At 39.8% G+C, this 24,229-nt stretch overlaps 1 protein-coding gene across 2 annotated transcripts in view; it reads left to right on the top strand.

Annotated features, from left to right (window-relative positions):
- Nucleotides 1-24,229, top strand: part of nprl2 (NPR2 like, GATOR1 complex subunit) — a 194,060-nt gene that overhangs the window by 32,062 nt on the left and 137,769 nt on the right. For both annotated transcript variants that reach the window (XM_065253273.1, XM_065253274.1), the window contains exons 3-5: nt 6,509-6,677; nt 6,761-6,869; nt 6,973-7,109. In XM_065253273.1, the coding sequence (XP_065109345.1) occupies nt 6,509-6,677; nt 6,761-6,869; nt 6,973-7,109 (415 nt within the window). The remainder of the gene's footprint in view (nt 1-6,508; nt 6,678-6,760; nt 6,870-6,972; nt 7,110-24,229) is intronic.

A 24,229-nucleotide genomic window follows, 5' to 3' on the forward strand; every position in this document is an offset into this window, starting at 1 on the left:
CAGGATGAATGGATGACAGACAGGTTGAGAGACATTTATCGCTCCACTTAACTATTTGGTGTTCCCTCCATGAAATGTGGGGGTTGTGTTCCTCCAGCCATGGCAGTCCTAGAATTACTGAATAATGTTGAGATGGGATGATGTAAAAGGTGATGTGTTCTTGATGCAGAGATCCAACTTGTAACTGAATTTTGCCGGTACAGTACTCAATATTCCCCTCTCCAATGGGTTTTCCGTCTATCGTCTCGACTGTTAAGTGAGATGGACAAGGTGTTAATTGTAGATTATGACAGTGAGCAAAACTTTGGGACATGAAATTTCCTGCAGCTCCAGAGTCAATTAAAGCAGAGGTAGAGATACATCCTTCATCAGTGACTATTTGAACTGGGACTTCAATGTTACGTTGAGAGGAATGAATTAATGCACTCACCATGGTGGTTTTGCAAGGAGGAGGTCTGGTGGGACAGGTAGCCAGAACGTGTCCAGGTTTTCCACAGTATAGGCACAGATTGTTCTTAATCCTCCGATCTCTCTCCTCCTGAGTGAGATGAGTATAACCCAGCTGCATGGGTTCGGAGGGAGTCGGGAAGAAACTGGGCTGAGTGTAATGACGACGGGACCGGATTAGGTTATCTATCTGGATAGATAAGTCAATAAATGCTGCTAAGTCTCTCCCTTTATCGCGGCAGGCCAATTCCGCTTGCAATTCGTGGTTTAATCCGCGTCGATACATCAGTTTTAAAGGGTCTTCAGGCCACCCGGTCTGAGCAGCGAGTGTGCGAAACTCCAAAGCATAATCAGCAGCTATGCGATCACCCTGACTAATGGTAATGAGACGCTCACCTGCATTCTCTCCTCCGGCAGTATGTTCAAACACCTCTTGAAATTTAGCCAAGAAAACCTCAAAGGTAGGAAAAATCGAGCCGTCGTCCTTCCAAACGGCAGTAGCCCAGTCCAACGCTTTATCTGTGAGTAAGTTGCACACAAATGCGATTCGGCTTGCATGCGTGGGGTATAGGGCTGGGACAACGCGTCGACGTAATCGACGACGTCGACGCAAAAAATACGTCGACGCAAAATATGCGCGTCGATTCGTCAGACCCAAAAAGGCGGCGCAGTAGTAGCAACGCGAGTGGCTTCAGTCCACGCCGGTTTCACACAGCAAGGGTGAGCAGTGCCTGCGGCCGCGCGGCGTGTGGTTTTTTTCAGCGCCCATGTTAACAAGCATGCACCCCGCCGCATGAGCAGCGCGAGCTCGCGGCTCGAAACGGATATAAACGGAGGTCGGAGCCAGCTGCAAATACTTGGGCGGCTCTGTAGCAACAGTGCTGCAATCGTTTCTGCGTGGTTCTGCTGCGCTGCTCACGCTCAATTAAAGTGAAAGTGCTTTGTTTATGGTTTAAATGCTCGTGGATTTACGCGAAAAAGTGTCATTTTACCATAAAATCATGAATGTGATGCCAAGTGTGTTTTAAACAGTCATTTGAGCAATTTAACAGAAAGCAATGAAATATGTCACTGTTGCCAGAAGACTGCGCTTTCATTCACCCTCTGTCCAGCAGTAAATGAGTCCTAATCTATCTTAACAAACTTAAGAGAAAGAGATTTAATAATATATGTGCTTCTTAAGTCTATAATAAGTCTATCTTAAGTTATATCTGTCATTAAATGGACTAGAACAGCACGAAAACAATGTGGATTAAACAAATCTAGTTATAAAAATTACACAGACCATCAAAAGGCACATTGAAGAGGTTTTGCTCATAAATGCATGTAAAATAAAGTAATTTGAACTTGAGATTTTTATACGGTTACTTAACTGCACAGTATGTACAGTACAAATGCTTTATTGAATGCTACCTCTGTCTAAGAATGCATTATTTTGCACTTGTATAGTCTTTTTTTATATTGAAATTTTAAGAGCAATAAAGATATATTGAAATGTTAACATTCAGATATGTAAATCAACATGTATAACTTGCTATTAGTTAATTAATGGGGAGATAATCGAGAATCGAATCGAAGTCGAATCGGACTGACAAAATGAATCGTTAGATTAATCGATGCATCGAAAAAATAATCGCTAGATTAATCGTTAAAAAAATAATCGTTTATCCCAGCCCTAGTGGGGTATAAACCCGGTTGTTGCGAGACAAACAGAGAGCATTGTAATAAGAAGCCCTTACATTTGGCTGGGTCACCGTTGAACTTCTCAGGAAAGGCTAATCGAGGGTTCACAGTAGCCGATGCTGAATGAGCACTTCCGCTCGATGAAGCATTCGTCGCTGCGGACAGAGAGATCTGCAACCTTTGTAAAGTCCTAACCAACTCCTCGGTTACGGTGCTAAGGTGTCCGAGTTGTTGTTGTTGTGCTGCTAGCTGGTGAGCTTGAACCGACAACTCCGTGGTGATTTGAGAGACAGTCGCTGGATCGCTTTGCGGCGAAGTCTTCTGTAATGAAGCACCAGTAGGCTGAGGATCCATTTGCAAACTTTATTTCACTCGTTGTCGTACAGGCAGGGTCAAACACCAGCAAACACATATATAGGGGTAAGGCAATCTCGTAGTGAATGAACAGGCAGATGTCAAGGCAGGCAGCGAGCAATCAGAATAGTCAAAACACAAGCAGATATCGGGGCAGGCGGCAGACAATCAGAATAGTCAGTAAACACTCAAAGTAGGCACGGGGTAATCAGACAGAATAATAACGTTTAGAAATGATGCCGGGGCAAATCAAGACTTCGCAAAGAGAGTCCATTTCTAAGAGTCTTAAATAGGCAGAGTGATGGGAATCAGGTTCAAGCGAAATCAGTTCAGGTATGTGGGCTCATGGGAAACGTAGTCTGAATAACACTAATACCCAGGGGATGGCTCCCTCTAGTGGTGATCGAGGAGCGAAGCAGGAGCTTCACTCGTAACAGCCTTAGTTTAATTAGGAAAATAACTAGTTTTTACAAACATGCCTAACTAAAAACATTACTTGTGTGCATTTTAAGGCAATACAAAGGACACTGATGTATTTTAAGACATGAAAGTGTAAGTTGTTTTCAGTTTGGACAGCTCTTACATTTATTTTAGTTTAGGAATAGTCTAATCCCTGTCCAGGAAACCGCCCCTAAAAGTATGTAAAATGTGTGATGGACTTGTAGTATGTATGTGTGCATCAGGATAGTACCACATTCACCTCATTTTGAGCCAGGATAAGAGCGCCACCTACTACATAATAGCAGAAATATGGATGAGGTAAAAACTTGTCTTTGACAACTAGAAACTCGTCGGAAAGTGTTAAATAAATGGTTTCTTGTTTCATTCTGCTTCCTCAAAAACTATCATGACACCACTGATCATAACAAACTTAGGAAAATAACAGTTACTTTATTAACAGGGGTGTTGTCAGGCCATATGCCCCCTAAATATTTTGCAATGTTAATTCGTGATCACTTCAGTCCGCTTTATATTTCATTTGAAAATGGCAGCAGGGCAGACTTCCGCTCATTCCCCTCTGCCACTTTCAGCACATTCAGCTCATCTATGCAATACAGTGGAATACTCCAATAAGGTGGCGGAGCTAGAGGGGTGTCTGGGGTGTCCAAATTTAATGTGCTACATTCGTTCCCTCAAAAAATAATTTTCCTGTTAATTGACGTGTTTATGTCGACGTGCTGCAGCACAGTGTTAAAAACAAATATTAAGAAAATATTAACTGTCTGAGCCATTGGTGTAGTGGGCAGCTCTCTGACATGTGGTGCTTTCGCACTTTCGGCGACCCGAGTTCGATTCCCGGCTCATGGTCATTTGCCGATCCCATACCCCTCTCTCTTCCCTGTACTTTCCTGCCCTCTCCTTAATCACTGTCAAATGAAGGCAAAAATGGCCCAAAAAATATAACTTGAAATATAACTTATATTTTGTATGAGATTAATCTAAGAGTTTTTGCTGTGTGTAATTATGATGTGTGTATATATAAATACACACACATTCATGTATTTATTTAAAAAACATTTACATGTGTATATATATTTATTTATATTTTTATATATTCTAAATTATATATAAATAAAAAACGATATTTAAATAAAACATTTCTTAAATTTATATACATGTATCTATGTATGTATGTGTGTATTCTTGAGGTGATCTTTTTACTGTGTTGATGAGATTAACTGTGTTGGACTGGACTGCTGCCTTGAACTTGAAAACTTGTGTGCGTGGCACGGCACTTCCTACCCAACGATAGCGTGCGTGCACAGAGCTAAATGAGTTCATGTTCGCGTCTTTTAGGTTTACAAATACACATTAACTCAAAATACATGTCTTAGTGAGTATCATAGTAAACAATTTATTATCTTAAACATTTTATTGCATTCGGTCTTATAGGCCTACATGTTGAAGTCTCTGTCATTTAAGGTAACTAAATAAGAAAACAAGAAGAGAAAATCTGTTTAGCTATAATCAAAGATGAATCCAAATTCATCCTAAATAGGCTCAAGTACTTTTTTGCCAAAAGTGCTAAGTTTAAGGTGTATCATGGAGAGAAGAAGAGAGGAGTGATGTGCGCCCTCTTTGGCTCATTGACAACCCTTCTTGCCACAGCATTTTGGATCATCTGTAGGGGTTTAGTTGTGCAGGCTTGGAGTCCGGACAATAACACATTGCAATAGACCAGTCTGGAAAGGACCTAAGTTAGGAAAGGTCTAATTTTCCTAATGTTGTAGAGGATAAATCTACAAGACAACTGAGCTGATCATCAATAACCACTCCCAGGTTTCTGGCTGTTCTGGAAGGCGTAATGGTCAAAGAACCTAGTTAAACTGAAAGATTGTGTTGAATCTTGGGGTCAGACGGTTATGACGAGCAGTTCTGTCTTAGCAAGGTTCAACTGGAGATGAAGCAAAGATTTTGGAAACTTTCTCTTCAGATAGGAGAAAAGAAAGAGGGGAGCGAGCATGCATCAGGATTTTGGGCCTGTGAAAGAGGCAGTGGGGAAGATAACTGACTGCTGATTGAGTTTGTTTTCTTCAAAAAAAGAAGCAAAATCGTCAGCTGTTAGGTCAGATGAAGGTGGGGGGTGGGCGGGCAAAGAAGAGCAGAGAAGATCTTAAAGAGAGCACTCTGATTTTAGAGTGATAGTACTGAGTTTTAGCAGAGGAGACATATGTGGAGAAAGAGGCCAGAAGAGACTGATAAAGACAGAGGTCCACTTTCTCTCTGCAGCTCTGAGCTTGGATCGATGCTCGCGGAGAACATCACATAGATAAGGTGTGGAAGGGGTTGGCCGGGCTGATGCTGATGTCAGAGGACATAAACTGTCTAAGCAGGATGTAAGTGTGGCGCATAGAGTGTATGTGGCGTTTTCTGTAGTATTTAGGAGGGAGAGTTGGTTTTGAGTGGATGGAGCGTGGAGGAGGCCACAGAGGATAAGCGGTAGGGGGAAAACGTAAGTAGATGTGCCACGGATCGTTACCAGTGGGTGATTGTGTGCAGTGAGTGAGGAGGAAGTGATCAGATCTGTGTAACGGGGTGACCTGGGTGTGGTGAGTGGAACAGCAGCCTGTATAGATAAGATCTAATAGATTACCAGACCTGTGGGTTATCAAAGTGGGTTCTCAAGGTGAATGTTGAAGTCACCAAGTACTACTAACAGAGTACCGTCCTCTGGGAAGGAAGACAGGAGTACATCCAACTCCTCCAAGAATTGTTCAAGCTAACCAGGTGGGCGATAGATAACTACAAAATGGATTTTAGTAGGGTGGGTTAGAGGTCTACCGATATGTTTTTTTCTCTGGCCGATGCCGATTCAGATATTTGGAAATCAAAAGTAGTACACTTACATAGTGTACCTAAAGCGCTTTATTTTCGCACACTAATTTTGTACTTAATACACTAAAAATTCATCTTTAGTACTTTTAAAGATGTTCTTAAGATTATTTAACTGTACTTCACTGTGCTATTTTGAGACACCATGAATATGAGGGGTGACAGTGAGATCCAATAGTGTTGAACTTTAACAGAGAACCTGCCTACAAGGAAGTAAATGTTTCTCAATGGAGAGAGGCCAGACTCTCTGTACAAATGAAATGTAAAAGAGTCTGGTAGAACCAGGCTAAGTCAGTGTGTCACCTCCATGCTTCTTTTTGTTTTGATGACACATGCCGCCATGAAACACTGGTGTTGCCAGATTGGGTGTGTATTTCCGATACACATTAAGGTCTGTTTACAGTGTGTTTAAGCCGAGTTTTCGCCTGAAAAACTCTATAGAAATCTGGCACCCTATTGAATGACGTTAAACTGAGAATGCGTGCCGTTCACAAACACCAGAATGATCGAGTTCACAGTAACATTTACCAGGCAGTAATACAGTACATTCAGTTCACATTCGCCTAAAATATGAACGAGTTCATGAACTTTCGTTCAAAGAACTCGTTCAGCCACAACACTGATGAATAGAATGTTAGAGTTGAAATGATAGCTTGTAAATAACACTTGTTTTATCTGTCTAACTTATTAGGACTGCCATGGGGAAGAAATTGATTGGCTGTCCAGTATGCATTGAGCATAAAAAATACAGCAGGAATGCCTTACTCTTCAACTTAGGTTTAGTATGTGATGCCAGGACAAATACCTGTGCTTTAGAACCTATTGTCAAAAAGCTGTCTGGCTATCTAACAACTCTGGAGGTAAACTTTTATCTAATATTTTTTTTAGTTTTAGTATTTATTTGACTTTTTAACCATTTTCATTTTTTTTTCATTTTCTGTAGCTTGAAAGTGGATTCATTTCAAATGAGGAGAGTAAACAGAAGCTGTTGCCTATCCTGTCCACACTTATGGGAGAACTTAATGTTAAAAGAGCCTGCACACTACCTATTGGTGTCTATGCATTTTTATTGGTCTCTTGGTTTCCCACTGTCAGTGTTTATCATTGTTTTTGTATATAATATAAACATAAAACATTCTCTCTGATTCGTTACAGATGACTCCAACACCATTCACCTGAAGCTGATTAAACAAAGAAAGGATCCTTTGGTTGTTCAGGAGTATGATGTGCCAGTATTCACTAAGAATAAGGACTACTTCATAAAGTCACAGTGGGATCTCACCACACAGCAGGTCTGTAAAGGTCTTTCCCTAATGTTTTCTTATCTGTTTTTATTTGTTTTATCTTAATATTGGAAAATTATGTATTTAGATCACATACTCAAAATCATAGTTTTACACATGGCAAAGCTTGTGATTTGTAAAAAAAAAATCTAATCGTAAAAACTGAAAAATCTTTATGTACACTACTGGATGATTGATAGTTTAAAACAGTGGTTCTCAAACTTTTTATACCAAGTACCACCCTAAAACATATTTGGTTCTCCAAGTACCACCCTAATGACCAACATTAAAATACAGAATTGTAGTAGGCCTAACTATTCAGCTACAGTTATGCACAGTTTAAAAACTGTGAAAAAAGTTGTTTTTCTAAAAAGAATATTTGAAAAGTTTAGTTCCAAAACTTTTTTTTATTTAAACGACTCAAACAAGCATACAATGCTTGAAATAAAAACGTCTTATAAAAAAGTAATTTGTTTTAATGTAAAAATAAAGTTTCCTAAAAATTTAGAAAATAAAGAACTTTTAATAATAGTTCTTTTTGTAAACAAAATAAAAGTTGCTGTTGTTTTTATAACTGTGTGCATGAGACGCTGAGGTCACGTGACTGCAGTGACGCAGCCAACTGTTATCTGTTGTGCCCCAGCTTTTTTTGTACACCTGAGCTTTGTTTACAGACTGAGGGAGATGCACGCTGTACGTTTGAAAAAAAAAAACCTTCACAAACATATCTGAGGATAACACGTCAGCCGTGTCACTGCAGTCATGTTCACGCAGTACACAACAGAACTGGAAGAGAAGACAATGCTGAATAAAGTCGTAATTTTTGCTATTTTTGGACCAACATGTATTTTCGATGCTTCAACACATTATAACTGACCCACTGATATCACATGGACTACTTTGATGATGTTTTTTTACCTTTCTGGACATGGGCGGATTGGCCATCTGGCAATTCTGGCAAATGCCAGAGGGGCCGGACCATTTTTTTTATGTGGGCCGGTGAGATTTTTTTAATATATACCCGATCAGAGCTTACGCGGATGCAGGGGCGAACTGGTCATATGGAGCAATGTTGGCCAGTTCGCTGTTATACACGCAAGTTATATAGAAATAATAATTACGATTACAACACTGTGTGTTTTATTTGGACCCACTTCGCTGCTGTCGTTACTGCCTCCTTCAAAACACACACGGTCGCTGACTCGCTGTGCAGAGGTCTAACAGCACGCACATCAGTGTCAAAATGTAGACAAAACGCAACACCACCAAGACCCCACGCCTGAGCTTGCGCTGTATTAGGAAACACCACCTGACTGTAATTATAACCGCACAGCTGGCTTGCACTGTATGAAGAAGCAGCACCTGACTTTTTTGGGGCTGTTTACACTTGGTATTAAGATGTGTTTTCGTTGATCGGATCACAAGTGGACGAGAGATACATATCACGTTTACACCTGGTATTTATTATGTCCTGAATACTTTGAGGGGGTGGTCTGTGGAGACTGTGGGCGAGTCCTTCTGCTGTTATTTAAATGTGAGCGGGAGTAATGACAAGTTTATATGGACGCAAACTAATATTATGTCGGAGTCCGCTGCTTGTGTTGTAAGTAAACATGCTGCACAGTGTTTTTCAGTATTTCAGTGCAATTGGTGAAATAAGATTGCGCAACTTTCACACGCTCGTAAAATGAAACTACGTGGAGATCAGCCGCTTTAAATTAATCAATTAAAGTACACTGTGTGTTCGCCCCAGAAGTCAGAAAAGACTTAAAACATTGTGTTCAGTACCTCAGATTAGATAAATAGGCAGAGAGAAGGCGGTCACAGCTTGCATTGTATGAATAAAACGTGACTGACTTTAAGCAGGCAGCTCGCGCTGTATGAAGAAACAGCACCTGACGTGTGTGCATGTTGGCCAACATACAAGCTATTGATTTTTTTTTCTACGTGATAATTATAGTTACAAGGGTTCTAGTATAGATTGCCTAAAGACACCAAATTGGTTTGACAAAAAAATCTATAATATTTTTTACAAATTAAGGGAACTGCAATGGGGAGCACTATGGCGCCTTATTATGCCAATTTATATGTGGGTCATTTTAAACATGATTTTGTATTTAATTCAATTGTCAATTTCTTTCTGTCGAAGTGAATATTTGAAATTTACCTTAGAGTTTAATGTGTCTCAGGTTAGTTTTCTGGATTTACTTATAATCAAAGAGGATACTAGACTAGTGACGGATCTGTATAGAAAACCTACAAATAAAAACACTATCTTACATGGTCAGAGTTTTCATCCAACAAATTTATAGAAGAGTCTTCCGATTAGCCAGTTCAACAGGATCCGTAGGATTTGTACACATACTGTAAGGAAAGTTATGAAAACCCAATGCAAAGATTTGTGTCAAAGATTTTGTAAAAGAGGCAATGCTGTTACATCGGTCAAAGAAGCTGTGGCACGTTTTAAAAATATTGATAAAAAAGAGTGCATTGGAACAGCGTCAAAATCGACCGATAACAGGTTATTGTGCATTATTCAATATTCTGCCTTAAGTTATGAGTTGGCCAATGTAGTACGAAAACACTTGCACATTTTAAGTTCTGATCCATCCTTGAAACAAGTCTGTAAAGAGCCTCTATGAATTGTCTACAAACAAGCCCCTAATATCTGTAATAAAAGTCTCAAGACCGGTCAAACATAGTCTTTTATCCACTTTCCTAACTAAACCCAACATGATACATTTAAACTGACCAATTAGAAGACCATCTTTAACCATCACTGTACAGGATAAACGGCTCTGCCAATAGTCTTTGATCACTGTGAAGACAGATAACATCTAACAGTAGGCGTTCCTCTATTGATTACGTCGATTACGACCTTTCACGGAAATGTACGAAAGCGGCGGAAACATCAGATGAAACACGGAAGCAGTTCATGTGCAGCGTGCGGTAAACGCCAAACGCAAACCGAAAGCACTTACTTAAAAAGTAAAAGAACAGCGAATGTCCGATTATCAAACGTGTTCTTTAAAGAAAGGAGTGCGTGACTGAGAAGTGTTATGGGCGAATGAAGACGCCAAAACGCTGATACGATGTACATTGAGGATTAAGTCAATCTGAGACGCTGATGGTAGGACAAGTCTTTTAAATGATATTAGTTAAATTAAAATGCTGGGAAAAAGATTAACCAAAATGCTTATATATATATATTCAGATAAGTGCTGGCTTGTGCGCTGTTGAGAGATAAATCTATACTAAAGCATATTTTTTATGAATGTCGATACTGTGTTACATTGTGCACTGTAAATGTATTTAAAAAATACAACTACGTGTGTTAGTGTGCATTTTGTGTATGCTTTGTTGGCGCATGAGCTAAATGGATAGATATGTGTAATTTAAGCATTTTGTTCTGTTTTCTGTTTTGTTAAAGGTTATCAACCTAAACCAAAACTAAATTAAGAGCCACACCACTGTTTATCGAACTGAATCTACTAACTGGGCTCAAATTGACTCTCTTTTCTATGGACATTGAGTGATTGTGATATGTAAAATCATCTGATCATGTTGAAATTTTCTAATCATGTTGGAATTATCTAATTATGTTGGAATCATCTAATCATGTTAAACCGCACTCTAATCATGTGTCTATAAGTGGATGTGAAATCAAACAACAATCAAGATTGTAATAAGTTTATTGAGGATTGAAGAGAAGTAAAGTGTTTTGAGTTGATCCTGTGCATATGATTGACTAAGCTCTATGTCAAGTTTGGAGCAGTTTATGTACAAAGTATTAAATAACTTGACAGTTGATAACCACAGTTAAAAGCCACAGCTTGCAGTTAACAAACAGCATATCAGTAGTGATATCACAAGCTCAGACGTGTGTGGAGCAAGAAGGGTGAAAGTTACGAGATTGTTGCTGTTATTGTGTTAAGCGGATGAAGTTGAAATGGCTGAAGCAGCAGTGGGAAAACCAAGTAAGCAGATTAGAAAGGAAAGAACAGCTGCAAAGGCCAGTTTTACCAGGCAAGTTAATTTCCTCATCCGAGAAGTCCACGGGTTGGTGGAAGAAGAGCTCAAGGAGGAATTTAAGAAACTTTCAATCATCGCAAGAAAGGTTTTCGAGACTAATGATGATTATAGAGTTGGATTGCTTGCTGACAATAAGGCCGATGAGAAAGCAGCACTTTCAGTGCAACAGGATCTTGACATCAGGAGAACTGCAAGTGAGTGTAAAAGTAAATTCAATGAAGTCAAGAAAACTGTTCAGGAAAATCTTTGGTCAAGATATGGTCTGCATGAAGTTAATGGAGTCATTGCTGCAGCAGAGAAATCCTGCACTTAAGTAGCCACTATTGCTGTTGAAAGCAGTGAATGTGAAAATTATGAAGTGCAAACCAATTTCCTCACAACGCTTGTTAAAGAGGCAATAGGAGCTTTGTTAAAATGGGAAAAGTGGATTCCTGATGATGAAATGCAAGATTTAAAAGAAAGAGTAAAGAGGTTAAAGGAGGATAGCAATGATTTTGAGATAAAGAAGGGTGAGTTTGCTAGAGCACGGAGAGCTGCTGTGGATGCCTCAGCAAGATCAAATGCCATACCAACACCTCTTATCCCTCAACCTACACCAATTGTAAGATTTAGACCAGCAAGTTTGCCAGTCTTTGATGGAAGCCAAAGAGACTTTTATCGTTGGATAAAGGATTGGAAAACCCTTCAAGTGCAAGGAGAACCTTCTGGATCATTGGAAGTCAGGAAAATTCAGCTGTTGGATAGTATCAATGATAAGATTGTGAAGGATTTTCGTTTGTCCTCCTATAGGTCTGCTGAGGATATTTTCAGAGTGCTAACAAATCGATACGGAGATAAGTATGCGATTACGATGGAGATTGTGGAAGAATTGGAAAGATTTCCTGTTTTGAAAGGAAATCAACCACGAAGAGTAATTGAACTAATCCAAACGGTAGAGAAGGCATTAGTGGATCTTGTTGATCTCGGCGATACAGGAGCTATAAAAAATCCTCTTATCATTAAATCTATAGAAAGTAAACTTCCTGATTTCATGAAAAGAGACTGGCTTGCTTTGATGGTGGATCCTGGAAGTGGCATTACATCAGCCAACCATTTTGACAAGCTGCTTGAATTTTTGAAAAAGCAGGAGGAAATTCTGGAAAAATTGGAGCATCTTAGGGTCACTGAAAAAGTGGAAAAGCCAGAGAGGAAGTTGGAAAGGAGTCATGCATTCATTAAATCTGACAGAAGTCATGCGTTTACTAAATCAACAAAAACAGCATCGTCTGAAAATGTGTGCATTGTGTGTGGGTCTGAAAAGCATAAAGGAAAAATCTTCTTTTGCAGGAAGTTCAAAGAATCAAAATTAGCAGAAAAGAATGTAATCCTGAGGAAATTTGAACTATGTAGGCTGTGCTTGGGGTATCATGAGGATGGCAGTCAGTGCAAAGATCTATTCCTCTGCAGGAGGAAGGAATGCAAGGGAGGAGCCTCTGCAAATCATCATTATCTCATCTGTCCCAGAGTGGAGACTAAACCAGAGTATGAAGGTAGAGTCGCTAGTAAAGAAGGAAAAAAAGAAAATAGATTAACTGTGGAACAAGAGGATTTCCTTTCTGAACTTTCTCCTGATATGGCAGAAAAATGTATGAAAGCCTTTACCAATAAAGCTAGGATGGCTAGATCTGGAAAGGAGAATATGGGACTGTTGGAAGAAAATGGACTTCAAGAGTTTCCAGTCATTATGATGCTCAAAGAGGTGAGGACTAATGCAGGACAAAAAATTGGTACCCTAATTGATCTCCCATCTGATACAAATTATATAACTCATGAAGCTGCCAATAGGCTTAGATTAAGAGGTGAAGAAATTAATCTTTTTGTTCATGGAGTGGGGAAGATGGCTATTCATGTTAAAACCAAAAGGTATCTTCTTAGAATTAGGGTAAAAACATCAACAGGAATGGAGAAGGCTCACCAACTAGTCTGTTATGGTCTAGAAGAGATTGCAAGGGTGCATCAAAGTGTCAGTCCTGAGCAGTTGAAAAAGTTTTTTCCTGAAGTGGATTTGGTGGAGCTAAAGAGGCCTGAAAAAATAGAACTTCTCCTCAGCCATCGAGAGGGATAACTTGCACCTCAGCGAGTAAAAGTTGTAGGTGACCTTGTTCTTTGGGAAGGGCCACTTGGAAAGATGGTGAGTGGATCACACCCTGACTTGTTCGAAGCAGTAAGCATGACAGCATATGAGTCGAAGACACACTTTGCACGATCGATGAGGACTGCTGCGGTTAGATACGAGGAAGCCATTGGGAAAAGTAAACCACTCGGAATCAAAGCTGTTGAAGAAGGAAGGAAAACCATGGGTTTTAATGCCAAAAATACACTCGTAAGTGGCAAAGAGTTTCTTCAATGGTGGAGCTGGGATAGCATCGGAGCTGCATGTGAGCCAAAATGCGGCGGCTGCCGATGTGGAAACTGCCAGCCAGGAGGGAAAGAGATGACTTTGGTAGAAGAGAGAGAGCTAGAGATTATACGAAGTGGTCTTACATATGTGAAAGCAGATCATCATAGTAATCGACCTCATTGGGATGCAAAGTACCCATGGATCCAAGATCCTGCTGTCCTCCCATATAATCGGAGCGGGGTGGAATCGACTTTCTTAAGAACAGCAGCTTGGAAAAGTGCCTGAGTGGAAAGAAGTTTACGCTACGCAAGTTCATGAAATGGTAAAGAGAGGTGCTGCAGTGAAACTTACAAAGGAAGTACTTGGAAAATGGACAGGTCCAGTCTGGTATGTAAGTCATCTAGTCGCGCCCAACCCGCATTCAGTCACTACGCCTGTACGTCTTGTGTGGAATAGCAGCCAGAGGTTCAAGGGGATGAGTATGAACGACCTCCTGTTGAAAGGACCTGATGTACTGAACCCAATTAGAGCTGTTTTACTCAGATTTAGGAAAGGAGTGTTTGGAGTATTAGGTGACATCAGAAAGATGTACAACTCGGTGTGGTTAGAAGAGCGAGAAATGCATCTCCATAGGTTTCTCTGGAGGGACACACCAGAAGAACAAATCGAGGAGTATGCTATAACTAGAGTCAACATTGGAGATCGTCCGGCTGGGTGTATCGCACAGTTGGCAATGCGAGAGACAGCTGGGCTGGAAGCCTTTGCTCATCTCAACGAGGAGCGAAGAGTTTTAGAAGAAGACAGCTACGTTGATGACATTCTGACATCTCATGATGATTTGAAGAGTTTAGTCAAGATAGTGAAAGGCCTCGAAGAGATCTTGGAAGCTGGTGGATTCTCCCTGAAAGCATGGGTTTGGTCGGGTCAAAGTGGGAGGTCTGGATCAAGAAGCAAAGAACCCTCAAATCTACTTCCTGAAGGAATTGTACTTCCTAACCAGTGGAGTGAAGAGGATAATAAAGCTTTAGGTGTTGGGTACCTAGCAGAAGAGGATAGGTTATACATTGTGACCTCTGTAAATTTTTCAGAAAGGAAAAAGAAGGTGAGGTCTGAGCAAGACCTCGTTGAGGAAGAGGTAAAGTTGAAAACACCCAATCCATTGACCAGAAGACATCTTTTGAGTCAAGTGGCAGGACTCTATGACCCACTTGGTCTTGTTACACCAGCTAAGCAGAGGGGTGCGATCCTTGTTAGAAAAGCGTTCCAAGAAGCTGGAAATGTAAGTTTAACCAAAGATACATGGGACCTAGCACTCTCTGAAAGTATACGAGGAGAAGCTATTGTTTTGTTTGAAGAATATGTGCGACTCCAGAAAGTTAAGTTCCACAGAAGTTTTACGCCTTCCAATTGGAGAGGAAAGCCATGGGGCGTCACGTTCTCAGATGGAAGTGACAAAACTTATGGCGCAGTACTGTATCTGAGGTGGGAAACAAGTCAAGGAGTGGATGTTCGGTTAGTTGAATCTAAAGCCAAACTAACACCGCTAGAACTGAAAGGGGATTCTGTAAAGGCTGAAGTCTGCGGTGCAGTCTTTGCAACACGTCTCAGGAAATACTTTGAAAAGCATGGGCGGACTGAAGTAGAGAAATGGTTCCATCTAGTGAATAGTCAGACCGTCTTAGGAGCCATCCAACGCGAGAGTTACGGATACCAAACTTTCTTCGCAAACAGGATTGGAGAAATTCAGAAAACAGGAGAAATGAGTGACTGGTGGTGGATTCCCGGAAGTCAGAACATTGCTGATGTTATTACACGAGGAGCAAGCACTAAGGATCTTGACGAAAACTCTGTGTGGCAAAATGGCCCAGAATTTCTCAAATGGTCTGTGGAGGAATGGCCCAAAAAATCTGCAACTGAAATTGCTGGTGACGCTAGAGAAAGAGTCAACAAACTCCAGAGGAAAGTATTCTCGGCTGTAATGACTAGAGCTCAAGTGAAGGCAAGTACAGAAGAAAAGAAAGTATCTGAGGATTCGGTCCATATGGAAAATCTGAGCAGACTTATCACTGAAGGATTAGTAGATATTGAGAAATACAGCAGTTTATCCAAACTTGTAAGAGTTGTCGGCTGGATATGGCGCAGCGTGAAGAAATGGCTTGAGTTGAGAAGTAGACGTTCAACATCTGGAAGGAAAGACCTTGAACTTAATGTCAGTGTGCTAACAGTAAAGGAAAGAGAGGATGCCCTGAAAGTGCTCTTTTTTGCAGCACAAAGAGATACAATGTTTCCTGAGACCACTCTTTGCAGGCTCGGCGTGGTTAAAGACGACAAAGGGATTCTTGTGTGCAGCGGAAGATATGAAAAAGAGAGATCGGCTGTTCCACTATTACCCATGGAAGCACGAGTATCCTTACTGCTGGCTCATGAAGCACATAATGCAAACCATGAAGAGATTGCTGGGACTCTCCTGAGGATGAGAAAAGTAGCGTGGGTAGTAAAAGGTCAAAAGAGTTGTAGAAGGTTGTGTCATCTGCAGAAAGGCAAGAGCTAAAAAGTGCAAACAGATTATGGGTGACCTACCACCTGAAAGGATTGGGCCAGCTGCACCCTTTGATTTTGTGACTGTGGATCTGTTCGGTCCTTATGAAGTGAAGGACGAAGTGAAGAAAAGGGTGCGACTGAAAGTCTGGGGGATTGTGTACTGTTGCATGGCTTCAAGGGCTATTCATGCAGATGTCGTTAGCGACCAGTCCACTGAAGGTTTTTTATTATCTTACAAGAGGTTCACCGCGTTAAGAGGGCACCCGAAGAAAGTGTGGTCAGATCCAGGCCTAAACTTTGTCGGAGCACAGTTAGCTCTGAAAGATCTCTATAGGTTTTTGGAGGAAGTAGAGAAGTCGGAACTTGAAGAAACAGCTGGGAGACATGGAACCGATTCCCATAGGAATGGTGCAGCTGAAGCTGCTGTTCGTATCTTGAAAAGAGCTCTTATTAATTTAGGAGGCCAAGGACTTTTTACATGGGGAGAGTTCCAGACTTTTCTGTACATGGCAGCAAATTTGGCAAATGAAAGGCCTGTAGACGCACGAACACAAAGCCGTGAGTGTTGTCTGGAGTACATCACACCAAACTCACTTCTATTGGGAAGAGCAAGTTCACAGGGAGATCCAGGAGATTTTAATTTTGTAGGATACCCTTACAAGAGACTGAGAGTTATCCAAGAGGAGATCAGTAAATTCTGGAAGAGGTGGAGCCAACTAGCAGGGCCAAACCTGTTTATAAGGAACAAGTGGCACACAAAAGAAAGAAATGTTGCTACAGGAGACATTGTTTGGGTTGCCGACCAAAATGCTCTGAGAGGTCAACACAGGTTGGGAAAAGTCATCAGGACCAATACTGATCCTAAAGGTATTGTGAGGGATGTTGATGTTAGAGTTTTTTCAAGTCATCCAGTCTTTTGCTCTGGCATTAAGAAAAATGATACAAGAAAGGACATTAGGAGTCAAAGTGAAAGGATACCATCAGCCATTCTCCACAGAGACGTCCGGCGATTGGTCGTGTTAATCCCAGTGGAGGAGCAGTCTAGAAGTAAAGGATTGTGAGTGACATCTTGGATTCAAGAACCAAGAATGTCAAGTGGGAGGTGTGAAGACAGATAACATCTAACAGTAGGCGTTCCTCTATTGATTACGTCGATTACGACCTGTCATGGAAATGTACGAAAGCGGCGGAAACATCCGATGAAACACGGAAGCAGTTCATGTGCAGCATGCGGTAAACGCCGAACGCAAACCGAAAGCACTTACTTAAAAAGTAAAAGAACAGCGAATGTCCGATATTCAAACGTGTTCTTTAAAGAAAGGAGTGCGTGACTGAGAAGTGTTATGGGCGAATGAAGACGCCAAAACGCTGATACGATGTACATTGAGGATTAAGTCAATCTGAGACGCTGATGGTAGGACAAGTCTTTTAAATGATATTAGTTAAATTAAAATGCTGGGAAAAAGATTAACCAAAATGCTTATATATATATTCAGATAAGTGCTGGCTTGTGCGCTGTTGAGAGATAAATCTATACTAAAGCATATTTTTTATGAATGTCGATACTGTGTTACATTGTGCACTGTAAATGTATTTAAAAAATACAACTACGTGTGTTAGTGTGCATTTTGTGTATGCTTTGTTGGCGCATGAGCTAAATGGATAGATATGTGTAATTTAAGCATTTTGTTCTGTTTTCTGTTTTGTTAAAGGTTATCAACCTAAACCAAAACTAAATTAAGAACCACACCACTGTTTATCGAACTGAATCTACTAACTGGGCTCAAATGGACTCTCTTTTCTATGGACATTGAGTGATTGTGATATGTGAATTCATCTGATCATGTTGAAATTTTCTAATCATGTTGGAATTATCTAATCATGTTAAACCGCACTCTAATCATGTGTCTATAAGTGGATGTGAAATCAAACAACAATCAAGATTGTAATAAGTTTATTGAGGATTGAAGAGAAGTAAAGTGTTTTGAGTTGATCCTGTGCCTATGATTGACTAAGCTCTATGTCAAGTTTGGAGCAGTTTATGTACAAAGTATTAAATAACTTGACAATCACTATCAGTAAGCACAGGAATGCAGGTACAGGACGGAGAGTGGGTTGTGGCAGAGTAATAAATTCCTACAATTTAAATCCTACAGTTTTTTAAAAAAATAAAAAATTTTGAGCAAAAGAGGTAATTGGATTTTTGTGAGGGACTTTTGATAGAGATCAGATTCAGAGTGAAGATCAAGACATACACAGAGTTTTTACTGTTTGGCCCTGTTTGGTCAGGATCATACAGAGATTTTCCAAGAATTGTTGCAGTGTGCTGGGTATGGTCTGAGCACTGACAATCTGACCTTTTTCTTCTGCAACCTGTAAAGCAATGTTGGCAGCACTCATGCATCTGTTTTTGAAGCCGGCTTTGGCACCTAACGCACAGCACGAAGACTCAACCTCTTTGATCGACCCCTGCGTGTTCTGTTCTGAGTGGAAACAGTTTTGGAAAACAACTTCTTTTTTAATGTTTTATTTATCCATTTTAAAGTACATTACAAAAAAATATACCCCAAAGTTTGCAGATGAACAATTATGTTCATAAGTTTGGATATTGATCCTTTGGTTCAAGGGTCCACATTTAGTATGGCATCCATATCTGAAGGAACAGGTACATTAGGAAAATTGGCCATTTTTTTCCGCACAAAATCACAAACTTGTAAATGTTTAAAAAAATGGCTTTTAGGTATATTAAACGGAGAGGTCAACTGCTCAAAAGATGCAAAAACACCATTAGAATAAAGATCACCAATAGACCCCAATCCAAGCTCGCTCCATAATGCATAAGCGCTGTCCAAAACAGAAGGGTAGAACAAAGGGTTGGAATGTATTGGGGATGACAAAGGGGTATTGTGAAGACCAAAATAACGCAAAAATTGAGTCCAAATTTTGAGACTTTGAATATTTAATTTGGGACAATGTATATGGGAGGCATGAAAATGCAGCTAAGGAGGAATTATTACATGAGGCACTCTCAATATGCAACCAGGAGGGATGATTGTCTAGTCTGCAAGAGTGGAACCAATATAAGATGGAGCGAATATTCGCCGACCAATAATATATTAGAAAATTTGGAAGGGCCAGGCCACCCAGTTGTTTTGTCTTCTGAAGAATACCTTTTCAAACTCTTGGGGGCTTTTTATTCCAAAGAAAACTCGAGATAGTGCTGTCTAGTGTAACCAAACAACGACTTTGGAATAAAAATAGGAATGCACTGAAATAAATATAGAAATTTGGGAAGTATGTTCATCTTAATACAATTAACCCTACCAGTCAAAGATATAGGAAAAAGAGACCAGCAATTAAAATCTTGTTTAAGATGATCAACTAACGGGGCCAAATTATGCTCAAATAAGTCTGAAAAGCTTTTTGTCACATTTATACCCAAATATATAAAGTTTTGTAAAGAGGATTTAAATGGCAAAGATGCTAGAGGATATTCCAAGGCAGCTGTATTGATTGGCATTAATTCACTTTTACTCAAATTTAACTTGTATCCTGAAATCGATCTGAAATCTGCTAACCGATCTAACACCAAAGGAGTGGAGGTGTCTGGATCAGACACATATAACAGAAGGTCATCTGCATGTAAAGATAATTTATGCTCCAACCCCCCCCCCCTCTGTCTACCAGCCATTTTACTGGATCTTAAAGCAATTGCCAGAGGCTTGATGGCTATTGCAAGGAACAGAGGAGAGAGTAGGCAACCCTGTCTAGTCCCACGACCAAGAGAGAAATCCTTAGAGTAATTATTACTTGTACATACACAAGCCATGGGAGATGCATATAATATCCTAATCCAAGCTATAAATTGATCAGGGAAACCAAATTTTTTAAGTGCCTTCTCAGCATCCATGGAAATGACTAATTCTGGGGATGCATTCGGAGAGGAAGAGTAAAGAATATTTAAAAGGCGTCTAATATTATGGAAGAGCGTCTGTTTTTAATAAATCCTGTGTGGTGAGGTGAAATTATGGTTGGGAGAACAGTCTCCAAACGTCTCGCTAAAATTTTTGCTAATAATTTGACATCACTACAAAGTAAATAAATGGGACGATAACTACCACACTGAGAAGGGTCTTTATCTTTTTTGAAAATGAGGGATATAATTGCCTGCTGCAAAGAGTGAGGGAGGATACCTGAACTATAAGACTCATTAAACATGTTAAGCAGAAAGGGCAATAATTTATCAGAAAATGTCTTTAAAAATTCAGCAGGAAAGGCATCAGGCCCTGGGCATTTACCATTCTGCATAAGGCCAGGAGCGTCTTTGAGCTCATCCAGTGTGAGTGGAGCTGTCAGATTAGAGGAGATATCAGAATGAATAGAAGGAACATTGAGACCGCTGAAAAAATGATCAAACTGAACCTTGTCAACTGTGTTTCTGAGGTATATAAGCTAACATAAAAATCTCTAAACTGGTTATTAATCAAAAGTGGGTTAACGGAAGACCCAGTAGGAGTGGAAATTTGAGTAATGAGGTGCGAGGCTGCAGGCTGACGCAACTGATGAGCAAGTAATTTACTTGGTTTATCGCCAAATTCATAATAATTGCAATGTGTTTTATACAGAGCATCAATTGCCTCATTTCTCGCAAGTAGATCAAACTCAGTTTTTGTTGTGAGAAACTTGGCAAAGAGATCAGAATTTGTTGAGTTAACACATTTAGACTAAAGTAAGAAGAGTAAGAAAGATGAGACCTTCTTTCATTCAACACTTGTCTGTTATTCACCTCATTCCGCCCCCGCCCATTTTTTATTCTTTGCTCTTCCGCATTTTGTCAAACGACTTCCGCTGCTAACATGGCACAGTGCATTCGGTAGCTAGTTTGCTGGTTAGAAGATTGTTTGTAGTTCAATATAACTTTAGCGAAATGACAAATATCACTACTGCTGTAAATGTTTTAAATTAGGAGCAAGGTTAAAACTTCATACGACGCTTTGATATTCTCATATTGTCCCATCAATCATCACGTGGTTAGACGATAAAGCGGCCGTGGCATTTAACCTATGGAACATATTTAATTACCTCGTCCTGTCAGAAGGAGTTGATGGAGCAGCATTGAAAATTATTAAAGTACTTATGCCTACCAATATTTACACAGTGATTTCGTCTTTTTTAAAGCAAATGTGCACCTCAGCCAGTCCAATAACTCACTATTTCGTTTTTATGTGGTAATGTAGCCTACCATGGTAGAATTCATTTGCAAACTTGCCAACACTTATTCCTTCAAATCAGGAGACTTAAATACTTTTAAGTGGAATCTACAAAGCTCACATATGGTTTAAGAAATTCCTTACAGATAATATCTGATCACATTGTAAAGGTTTATATAGCTGCATGACAGGTAACATCTGATCAGATTGTAAAGGTTTAATATAACTGCACAACATCTGATCAAATTGTAAAGGTTTAATATAACTGCATGACAGGTAAAATCTGACCACACAGTAAATGTTTAATATAACTGCACAACATCTGATCACATTGTAAAGGTTTAATATAACTGCATGACAGATCACATTGTAAATGTTTAATATTTCTGCATGACATCTGATCACATATGAAGGTTTAATGTAACTTTACAACAGGTAACATCAGGTCACATTGTAAAGGTTTATAAAAATAACTATGGACTAAGAAACAGCTAACTTTTCAGCAAGACCACCCTGCAATAAATTAAGACACAGCTTTATCAGAGTTTTTACTAAAAAACCCTACAAAAAAACAAGACTGGTGAACATCTTGTGACAAAAACAATGGCACTCATATATGTTGAGGTATGTCAGTACAAGGTGTTTTTAAATTATTGTAGCTCAAATATGCATTTTAGCCTGGGACCAGGATAAGCCCTCTCCGAGAAACCGCACCATTGTTTTTTCATATCAGATGTAGGTTGCTTCAGGTTGAGTTGTGATTTTAAAGTGTAGTTGTGGTCAGAAACGGATGGATCCTCCCATTGTGTTTCTGCATCACAGTTCAGGTACATCACAGTATCATCCTCACAGTTGTCCACTGCATCACTGACACAAATCAATGTATCTGTGAAAATAATATAACCATAAACATTTTTATGTTAGTATTTAAAATAAATTTGCATCATGAGAATTAATATATAAATGGCACCCATACTTAAACAACAGTGTGTGAGAGAGAGATGCATTAAAAAGAGACAGTAACGTTATACACACAACCTCTTACTTCAGTGTTCAATAATATGTCGTTTAATAGGTCATTATCAATATCTAAATGAGAAATGAACTGACCTCTTAGCATCTGAAATATCGGTAACTTGTAGGAATCACGTGAGCTACTGTAAGAATGTAATGTACTATAATATCTCGTTGTACTTGGGGATGGGTACCGACCTCGGTACTTTTATAGGCACCGACCGAATTGCGTCGGTTCTACCCAGTATCGATTCACATAAAATCAATCGGTGCTCAATTTCGGTACCTGAGAGAACATGTCAGCACGCCGTGTGAGTCTGGTACGTAGCGAAAGTGTGTGCGCGCGCGAGAGAGAGAGAGATCGTGTGGTAAGTGACACCCCTTTGCAACTTGCTTAATGGCTAACAGAAAGCGATCTAACGTGGTTAAATTTCACAAAGGATGATGCAGACAATGCTACCTGTAATATTTGTAACCGTAGGTGCAAGGCAAGCAGTGGTAATACTTCCAACCTGAGGAAGCACTTATTTAAACACAGTGTGTATTTAAAAGCACAGCTTATTAAGCTTATATAAAAGCTTATTAAGATGCGTTTTTGTCGATCGGATCACTAGTGGACAAGAGAGACAAATTCTTTTTACACCTGGTATTTAGCAACACCAGTCCGTCTCTCTTGTCCACTTTCGATCGCTTCTGTCCTGATTTCTTTGAGTGGTGGTCCGTGGAGACCGCGGGGAAGTCCCTTTGCTTTCGTTTTAACGCAAGCTGGAGTAATGACGGGTTTAAATGGACGCAAACTAATACTATGCTTGTGTTTTAAGTAAACATGCTGCACAGTGTTTTGTACATGAATATGTTGGAGCTTTCTCAGATTTTTCAGCACAATTAATGAAATAAGATCACACAACTTTCACGCGCTCGCGAAATGAAACTGCGGAGATCAGCCGCTTTTAGCTTTATCAATGAAAGCCTAAAGACTGTGTGTTCACGCTAAAAGTCAGAAATGACGTAAAACTTTGTCCCCAGTACCTCAGATTAGATAAATAGGAGGAGAGAAGGCAGTCCATGTGGCTGTTCGAACACATTTAACCACATGCGGACCAAATGCCAATGCTGGCCAGATTGGCAAAAAAGTATCTCTGTGTCCAGTCCTCTTCTACATCCTCAGAGCGAGTGTTCTCTACTGCTTGTATTGTTTTCTACATAAAAGTTTACTTTTATGTTGCTTTTAGGACGTTTATGTTCATTGATCATTTGTCTTACTTATATATTTTATTTATTTATTTTATTTATATGTAAGACATATGCCCTGGATGTTATAAGGATGTTTTTTTTTTTAAAGATTGTGTGTATTATTAAACATTTCGAAATAAATAACAAAATGTTGAAAATGAGAGGTTTGGGCTTATTATGTCCACTGAAAGTCACTTAAGTCAGAGTAAAGTACCGAAAAAGGTACCGCTGGGTACCGGTATCGAATTCCAGGTACCGGCATCGGAACCGGTACCGGTAAAAATGTGAAAGGTACCCAACCCTAGTTGTACTATCGTAAATATAAAAATATAGGTGGGCAATGAAAATCATTCAAAATAATTGCATTTTATTAACTAACGTTACTGATCTTAATTTTATTCATAGAACGGACTTCACAAACCTAACATTAGGCGAACGAGCATAGTTTGCTAAGATAGCTTACCTCAGTTAGCTAAGATAGCGACTGCCTCAGCTGCTCATCATCTATGCGGCCGGAAGTACGTTGACAAAATGAGCGCAAGGGCGCCGCCCTTGTTGTCGTGGAAAATAAGGTAAAAAGGCTGAGTATGAAATAATTTTTTCTCTTAAATAAGCCTTACATGCCTCCCAAATTGTCTTGGCTGATATATCTGGGGAAATATTTGTGGAAATAAAAAGGTCAATATGATCATTAATAAGCGATATAAAATTAGGGTCAT

This window comes from Paramisgurnus dabryanus, chromosome 7 (genome assembly GCF_030506205.2).
Source record: "Paramisgurnus dabryanus chromosome 7, PD_genome_1.1, whole genome shotgun sequence".
Classification (NCBI taxonomy): domain Eukaryota; kingdom Metazoa; phylum Chordata; class Actinopteri; order Cypriniformes; family Cobitidae; genus Paramisgurnus; species Paramisgurnus dabryanus.